The sequence below is a fragment of the Halyomorpha halys genome, unplaced genomic scaffold, assembly GCF_000696795.3.
Source record: "Halyomorpha halys isolate HHAL.00 unplaced genomic scaffold, Hhal_1.1 Scaffold710.1, whole genome shotgun sequence".
NCBI lineage: Eukaryota > Metazoa > Arthropoda > Insecta > Hemiptera > Pentatomidae > Halyomorpha > Halyomorpha halys.
Genome location: NW_027104776.1, coordinates 661,117 through 670,181, shown reverse-complemented (window position 1 = coordinate 670,181; position 9,065 = coordinate 661,117). Strand labels below are relative to the sequence as shown.

General features: G+C 30.3%; 2 protein-coding genes and 1 long non-coding RNA gene across 7 annotated transcripts in view; 2 read left to right on the top strand and 1 right to left on the bottom strand.

Annotated features, from left to right (window-relative positions):
• LOC106685574 (ABC transporter G family member 23) overlaps window positions 1-2,496 on the top strand; it is a 22,201-nt gene extending 19,705 nt beyond the window's left edge. For all 4 annotated transcript variants that reach the window (XM_014428332.3, XM_014428335.2, XM_014428333.2 and 1 more), the window contains exon 16: window positions 1,607-2,496. In XM_014428332.3, the coding sequence (XP_014283818.1) occupies window positions 1,607-1,833 (227 nt within the window). In that variant the 3' untranslated portion in view covers window positions 1,834-2,496. The remainder of the gene's footprint in view (window positions 1-1,606) is intronic.
• LOC106685563 (uncharacterized) lies at window positions 1,690-6,747 on the bottom strand. Its single transcript, XR_001343867.2, has 3 exons — window positions 6,192-6,747; window positions 3,291-3,460; window positions 1,690-1,822 (listed from the first exon to the last, which is right to left on the bottom strand). It is a non-coding gene; the product is annotated as an uncharacterized lncRNA (long non-coding RNA).
• Window positions 3,375-9,065, top strand: part of LOC106685562 (organic cation transporter protein) — a 31,212-nt gene continuing 25,521 nt past the window's right edge. For both annotated transcript variants that reach the window (XR_010842807.1, XM_014428316.3), the window contains exon 1: window positions 3,375-3,478. The gene's annotated coding sequence lies outside the window, so the exon portion shown is untranslated. The remainder of the gene's footprint in view (window positions 3,479-9,065) is intronic.

The following is a 9,065-nucleotide window of genomic DNA, read 5'->3' as shown; positions in this document are numbered from 1 at the left end:
ATACATACAGAAAAGTATCTCGAAACCACTTCTAACTAGTTTGATAGGAATATCGATAATAAAAGTATCTTTAACAAAAGTAGCTTTATGGGCATTATAGGTAATATGACATGTAATTAATAAGAGGTCTACAGCAATAAGGAAATTGCTCCAATTTACAAAATAAAATTTTTTTAGTTTTCCAAGTTGATTTTTCGAGATAACTCTTTTTTAACATCAAAATATCATCCTTAAGAAATCACACTGAATCATCTGTAATCCACTTTGTTCTTAGAGTGGAGGATGGAGCTTGAAAGATTGGAGCTACAATCTTATTGCACCAACATTCAAAATAAAAATTTAAAAAATTTAGGAACAAAAATATTTGTGCACAGAACTAAATTTTAAAAGCTTTACGGCACATCTGAACTTACCACCTGGGAGGGGAGGCGATAGGATGGGACCCTCTAAAATGGTTAAAATAATTATCTTAAACTTCAACTAAACAACTGTAGTCATTGAATATACTTCGCTTCTCATTCAGTCAACATTGGTTTAAATTTAAAAAATCTTATTTATTTCACTAATTTTTTACTTGTGGTACCGAACCTTCTCGTGGACCACTAGCAAAGTTCTTGTAGCCAACAACTCTGGGCCGCAGACCACTTGTTGGAAACCAATAGTTTAGCTAATTATCTCTTTGGTAAAATTATAGTTTCTTTTTTTTTCATGAGTTTGAGGTTTAGGAGCTTGAAAAAAATATTTATTTTAAATATTCATTAATGTTACTATGTCATAAAAAATGTGTTCTTTGCATTATCAGAAAAAGCAATTCACAAAGCAACTCACTGAAGCTACCTCCGCATTGCTGCTGACCCCTCAAATAAGTAGTAATTTTTTGTGGAAATTTTAGAATAACTAGGTATATAATAAGTTTTAATGTCTTCAAACATATAAATAAGTTTTTGTTTATTTTCTGACCGCACCCCTGACCATCTTCTCCTCATACTAATATTTGTTTGTTTACAAAGGGATGTTGTATTATTACAAAGGGATGTTGTATTGTTACAAAGGGATGTTGTATCGTTAAAAATTTGTATCATATGTTTTTAAATGAGTAAATTCTAATAAAAAAAGTCAGTAATATGATAAAGACGTATTCTAATAAGATTTTTAACAGCTTCTCTTGAAGGGTTCTTAATGAGTTGATGTTGCGAGTTTGCTGTTTGATGGATAATGTATATTTAATGATAATCCGCTTAATCTAGGACATACATTTCATATTAGAAGGTCTCCTGATCAACATATTTATTTATAAATATGTTCAGTTGCAGGCCTACCTTCTATGCCACAACCCCTGATGAAGACCTGAAACTCAGGTCGAAACGTCGGCATAAAATAAATAAATATGGTTTTGTTTATTTATGTTGTTCTTTGCTGACCGCACCCCCCGACAAACTTCTCCAAATATTTATTTATATATTATGGATTAGCTATGTAACCAGTAATCTTTATGGGAATTAATAAAAAGCCACCATATTGAGCTTATATTTTGTTTAAGATATATTACAAATTTTAGAAATATGCTGGTTCCAAAATTATTACAACTTTATTTTACATTTTTTAGGTATGATATGGCCAACTGAAGCAATGGACAGTAGTCTGCGATCAATCAGTTTCTTACTTCCATTGACACATGCAACTGAAGCATATAGGTCCATAGCATATAGGTCTTGGACAATAAATCACCCAGTAATTTATGTAGGATTTTTGTCATCTCTTTTATGGGCTTCAATCTTTTGCCTCACAACAATCTTTCTAGTAAAAACAAAACCAGGAATAGCTGTAAAATAGGCATCTAGGAGTTTGAAAAACAAAAGTACCAAAAGTTAAAAAAAAAATATATATATATATTAAAAAACAATACAGCATGTGCATAAATTTTACTTTCTCAATTTGTTCATCTATAAGTCTTGCATAAAATCTTGGATTAAGGAAGTTTCAATAACTCAAATTTCGAGTACAGTTTATTGTTTGAATAACATCAAATAACAAATTTTAAAACACCCATAATATTCTAAAACAAGTACTGAAAAATAATCTTTTTATATTAAATACTGCTTTAGAGTTTAAAAAAAAATTGTTTCAGTACCATTTTGATTATTTGAAAGTTCTGTTGTTACTTTCACTTTGCTATTGTTTTGATAAGTTATGTCTGTTTTATACTTTCTATTTCCTTGCTATATGTTGCAAAAGAATGTTTTTTTCTATTTTATTTTAATGCTGTGAATAATTTCAGAGAAATACTAGGTTTAAGAGTTGAGAAGCTAGCTTTATTATTCTATTTCCATCTTATGAATTGTATATTAACTTTTTTATTGTCCTGTTAAATACATATTATCATTATTATATATTACTTGCTTAGTTATATAGTAAATTACAATGTTTAGTAAAAAACAATTTTTAAAATATCACCAAAATGTTTTATTTATTTAGAACTCTCATTTGAGGGTATATCGCAACCTTAATTCTAAAACCTCTCAACGACAGTATAGAACATATGTTGCTAAAAGGTTTAGGAATTAGCATCACAATGAACAATATATTGCTTTATAAAGAAACAAAACAACAATAATTGTAATAACTCGTAAAAACAGGGAGTTTCTTTAATAACATGAGAACTTATAATTGGAGCTATAAATATATAGTACAAAATAAAAGCATACTTTTTTGTCATAAAATAGTAACACATGCATCCAGAATTATCCATGATGGAGGAATTTAATTTCTGTTTTGGATTAAATTCCATATATTATGGCTTCATATTCCAAAATGTGTTAACTAAATTATTCTTCTAAAATTGTTTCATGCATTTATTATCTGATACTATTTTCAAGTTTTAAGGTAGGTAGTTTTGAAAAGTCACTTTTCAAAGTACTTTTTTGGTTCTCAAAAACTACTTACAGGTAATAAATGCATTAAACTTCAAGATAGATTCAAAGCATAGCTTTTGGGAAAAAAAATGTAGTTTAGAGGTTTAGTCACAAAATAGTCTAGCAGGAATACCCTCAAAAATTCATTTGATGCAACTGTGATTCAAATATTCATCGAAATAAGAAAGAGAAGATTTTTCTAAAAATAAAAAAGACTTATAGGACCCCATATGTATATTAAACCCTTTTTTCCTGACAATCTACATACTTCTTCCATGTTAGATTGTGGTAGGATAGTTGAATTTCTTGTTTTTGTATCTTTCATTTATACATTGCTCTACCATTATGTTCACAAAGCTGGAAAATTCAGATATCTACCAGGCTATATCATCTCCAGAATACGGCTCCACATTTCGCCAATTAAACCATGAAAAGACGTAGGAACCTGTCTTGAGACTTCCCCCACCACAACAAAACCCAACTTCCAGTAGAGCTAAGAATCTTCATACATTCATCAGTCTAACGTCTCAGTCCGGAGGCTGTTGCATCTGAGGAAATTTATGAACGTATGTATAGTAAATAGTATCATTAATCCATTTTTTTTTATCTATATTTAATTCATATTTAATAACAATCAAGTGAAATTTTTAAAAGTGGGTCATGTATGTTTGTTTAAAAGCGAGCCCTAATAAACTTTCATCAAATCTTGTTAAAAAAAATAATTTCAATTTTACATTAAATTTGTTCGTTTCTCGTATGTATTTAAATTAAGAATTCAGTTGAGTATTGTCTATTATAGTGTTGAGTACCAAGGCTCACTTTTGTATTTGATTGTGGTTCAACAAAGTTTGTTTAGTAGTTTTGTGTGAAAATTGACGATATTCCTGGTTAAAGTTCGAGAGTAGTTATCTCAATCCAACTAAAATTTTTGTTTAATATACTTAAATAAATGTTATTAATATTAAGAATTTTTTATTCACTGATACCTTCTCTTAACCAGAATTTCACATTATCCGGCACCGATAGCTCTAGTCACCTTCGAAGTTTTAAACGGGCTAAATCCAATTCATTTTAAGATTTTTTTTTAGTTTCTTTTGGGACCATTCTTTGTTATATTTTTCTTTATATCTATTTAGGTACTATTTTACAACTTACACCACAAAGGCGGGAAATTCAAAACCCGCTTATACATAATGCTAGTGGTTAGTATAGGCCCGACCCTCCACTGAAGAGGATACGTTGCCGAGTTTGTTTAACCCTTTTGGGTCAGCGGAAGTGTACGACTGTCAGGCAACTAATTGAAGCAATAATAATTCTATTAGTAAATTGAGAATCGTTTATTCTATTAAGTCTTCTTGGGCCAAATTGAAACGTTTTCCTTCCATTTTTATAATTTTGTAATTAATATTGATTCTTAATTGGTGTTTGCAAAAGGCTGTGATTTTTATAGATGTGGGACACATTGCAAATGGTGTGTAGAATCTTCCTCCTGACCGCCAATCCTAATACAGTCTGTATATTTAATGTGTAACATGGCTTTGAGGAGGTATGTCTCTTTATAACTCAATTGTTTAAAGTAATTCTATAAAAACAAAATTTAATTTATTAGTTGCTAATTTGAAGAGGTCTAGAATACGATAAATTACCGCGAATATATTCAAATAATATTAGGAGATGCGAACGCAAAGATTGGAAGAGAATAAGTATATTAACCAATGGAAAGAAAGCATGCACAAATATAATAATGATATGCGAATAATAAACTTTACCATCTCGGAAAACCTAATAATCAAAAGTACTACATTCAAATATAAGAAGATTCACAAATATACTTCAAGCCTGAAGTCATCTTATCACCAGTGGAGCGGCCCTCCCCGTTCTTTGTACCTCCTCCCCCCCTCAGCCAGCGGCTCCTGGGCCTGTTAGGGATATTCTTGATCTTTAGTTTAACATGTTAAATGGAAAAACGTATATTAAATGGAGAAATATTTCCTTCTTTTACCATGTTAAAATGATATAACATGTAACATGGCTGAGAGTCTGTTACTAGGTCTGTTACTCGTAGTTTGTGTTTTGTTTTTTTGTCTTGTGTTTTGGCCTTTTTAAAAAAGACAATCAGTGGCCAAACTTTTACACTTCTACTTTTCACTTATTTTAGGCATGTTGTAATACATTACTGTAATCAAAACTTAGAAGTAAACAATAACATGAAGTTTTGGAAGGAAAGGTTACTAAACAAGTTGCTCAGAAAATCCGCTAGGAGCTCTTATGCATTTAACTTGGCTTTAAATAGGGCTCCTCACAATACTACACTTCTAACATTTAACATGGTAAAACATTTTAAATTTAACACAATATCATGAATACCCATATTGTAACCCCCGTCCTCAGCGGACCCAGCCCAACCCCTTATAATGCCATATGGCAAAGAAAGGGCATCATTATATATATATATGAATAGTCAGTCAATAATATATACTCAGGTATATATGAATATTGTTATATATAGATTTTCAATAAAGGAGGTCAAAAAAAAAAAAAATACTTCAAACAAAAAAAGGCAATCCTTGTATCAAAATGCAAAATGTTTTTCTGTGTCAGAATAAACTTTCCTATTCGAAAATAACATTATTTAATTAATTCTCCACAGACTCTGGACTTCTGGATTTATCCAGTCCATTTTTTTTTCTCCGTCGTTTCTGTGGCATACCAAGAATCGCGGTTCCAGAGTATTTTTGGCTTTAGCACCCTTGTTAGACACGAAACAAATTTCGCAACACACTTGCCGAGGAAACTACTCAACTATTTAACTCAGCATTTAAATATATAGGAAAACAGTGCAAACTAAATGCCCGAACGATTTTTGTGATGTTTCTAATAGGCAATGATAATAGATATTTATATTAAAAAAATACATGTGCCATTAAAACCAAATAGAGGTTTGGATTGAGTACTAATATGCATAGGACATTTCTAAATTATGTATTTCCTAAACCTTAGTGTCCTACGAGTCGTAAACGAAGTATAGACATGGTAGTTTTGCCATTTCATATAAATGGATTATACTTCTAAATTGCAAAATCATTATAAAAATTAGGTATTATTTCCGTGGCACACCTGGCATAGGCTTTGGGCAGCCTGTTTGGGAACCACTGACCTTGATCATTTGGGATAAGTAAAAAAAAAAAAAATAATAACAAATGAAATAATAGACGATTAATAACTTAAACACAATAACGTTCTGATTTGTAATAAAGTTATCATTTAAATAAAACAAACCTCTTTTATGGGGCCCCAATTACTATGGGAGATGGATCTCGTGTCATTGTTTAGTAGGTCAAACTCTTAATTTAATCCGAATAGGTCTAGAAGGTTATTCCATAGATTATCAATCTATTGCAGAGTGCGAAGGACTAGAGTCATTATATGTATCCTCCATGAAAGCCAACTCTCACAAGCCATTAACCCGGCCTTCCGTAGTATTTCTGAACAACATTTGATTTTGATGTTTGTAATAATTAATATACCCGCAGTTAGAAACTATACATGATAAAATGATCTTGCCCGATTCAGTTAGGTTTTTAATTCCTTTTGGTTATAGTTTTAGACTTCTGGATACTTTTATACTTCATGAGATAAACAGTTAAGTAATGTTGTGTATTAAGCTGATTATAAAAAGGTTAAGAGATATTTAATATGATAGAAATGTATCCTAACTAAAACAAACTAAAATTTGTTTAAATTTCAACCTCGAGCTATTACAAAATAAAACTGACTCAGAACCTTTCTAAACTTTAGCGCTATTGCCAATACCCAAACACTCGAATCAATTTTATGTTTTGGCCTTGTTTTACATATGATCTGTAATAGTTAAATAAATGTTCAATTCCAAAGTTTAATTTTTATATTCAAATTTGTTTTTCAGTTGTTTAGACACTAATGGGGTTTTTTTTTAAGCCCGATAGAACTTGAAATTGTAAAAAATAACACAAAAAATTAAATTGTAATCAAAATTTTTTTTTTATTCGAAAGATCAATACGTGACATTAACATTTGAAAATGATTTCGGGCATATGGGCACCGCGGCTGTTCTTGACGAAGCGCATTCTGTAAAATTGTGTTCAGCGATGAGGCGCATTTTTGGCTTAACGGGTTTGTTAATAAGCAAAATTGCCGCATATGGTCGTCCGATTTGACACCTCTCGATTATTTCCTGTGGGGCTACGTGAAGTCACTGGTTTATGCTGATAAACCAGCAACAATTGACGCCTTGGAGGCCAGCATTGTTCGTGTTATTCGTGACATACGGCCAGCAGTGCTCGAAAAAGTGGCCCAAAATTGGACGTCCAGAATGCGCTTCGTCAAGAACAGCCGCGGTTCCCATATGCCCGAAATCATTTTCAAATGTTAATGTCACGTATTGATCTTTCGAATAAAAAAAAAATTTTGATTACAATTTAATTTTTTGTGTTATTTTTTACAATTTCAAGTTCTATCGGGCTTAAAAAAACACCCTATACTTACATATCTTATATTATACACATCTTCTTACCTACATAATAATAATATTATATTTCATCTTTCACTGTTATCAATCTGCTACTGTCTTATTCGATGGTTATCAATTCATTATTTTGTATAGTTCCAAATTTGTTTGTATGCTATTTCTTTTCAATTTTATGTTTCTCTAAATGTTGTTGTTATCTCAGCTCTGATGAAGAAACTCCTACCTGTAACTCAGGTCGAAATGTCAGCATAAATTAATATTTTTTTGTTTTTTCTTGTTTTTCTTTGCTGACCGCATTCCCCCCTCGACCATCTTCTCCAATCAGTAATCAACGGTTACTATCTACACCTCATAATAATATAATATGGTCTTTAATAAGTTGTCTTAGATTTATAGATCATCCAACGTAATTTTAAAATAAATATTTGGGTATTTATTTAAAAAATATAAACTTAATTGAGGTACATTTATTAACTGAGTGGATTCAGAGCTTATCTGTAACTCGGATCCAAACACCTTTGAATGAAGTTCGACTAAGTTTGGCCTGGCCTGTGGTTCCTCTGTAATAATCATCTAACTCATTCTTCGCTGTTTGTAAAAAAAATAATAATAATGATTGCTGGTTCAGGTATTAATTAATTCAGGTCTTTAGATAGATTAAAGATTGTGGAAATGACCGAAAATTTATTTAAAAAAAAAAAATTATTTTATTATTAAAAAAAAAATATCAAAAAGAAAAAGGTAAAAAAAAGGAAATAAAAGAACCAAAGAGATGAAACAAAAAAAAAAAAAAATTCATGTTCTAATGTTGTATACTACTAATGTTTGTAATAATTATTGTATACTTGTATAGGCCTATTTACCGTTTGATTAAAAATATCATCTGATTAGACTAAAATAAGTATGCTGTGTGACAAGTATTAAAGTGTATTTTAATAAGTTTTTCCTCCACCCTGCATAATCGAACAAATCTAAAAACAAAATGGATAGTCTTAAATTTGTCTTTGAATAACACTTTTTTAACGGTTTCCGTTTTTTGAATTTTATTTTTCGGACAATAGGACCTCCCTCCCCCCAGTCATCTCTTAAGAACATTCTTATATTCATCTTATTTTGTACCATGTGACTTCTTCATTAAAACTGAGGACTTCCAAGGAAATGGGAGTCTATCAAACATTTGTGTACCGAAAATGTCAATAAATAATTTTTTTCAGGAATGTTATTCTACAAAAACCTTCTGTGCATTATATTAAATATAAGTTTAGGAAAAGGTACAATTAAAAAAAAAAAAAAAGGTAAAAATTAAACTGAGCAATATTATTAGTATAGATTTTTTTTTTGTACTTTAGTATATAAATATATATTATTACTCGTAATATGTCCTAATTATACGAGGAGTTCCAGGTCAAAATCTAATTTGTCCATTTTCTGACTCGATTCATTTCGCATCGGCATTGTGCATTATTTTTAGTAAGAAATCCAAATTTGATATTTATTTATTTGGGATAATAGAGCTTATAAATTATGTATGGAGCTTTGAAGCTGCTTTTTTATTGTAAAATGAATTTATTTGATCAGATATAAATTTTCGTATAGACAAAATTGTTTCTGGAATGTAAAAAATGCATTTTGATCTGGAGATCCTC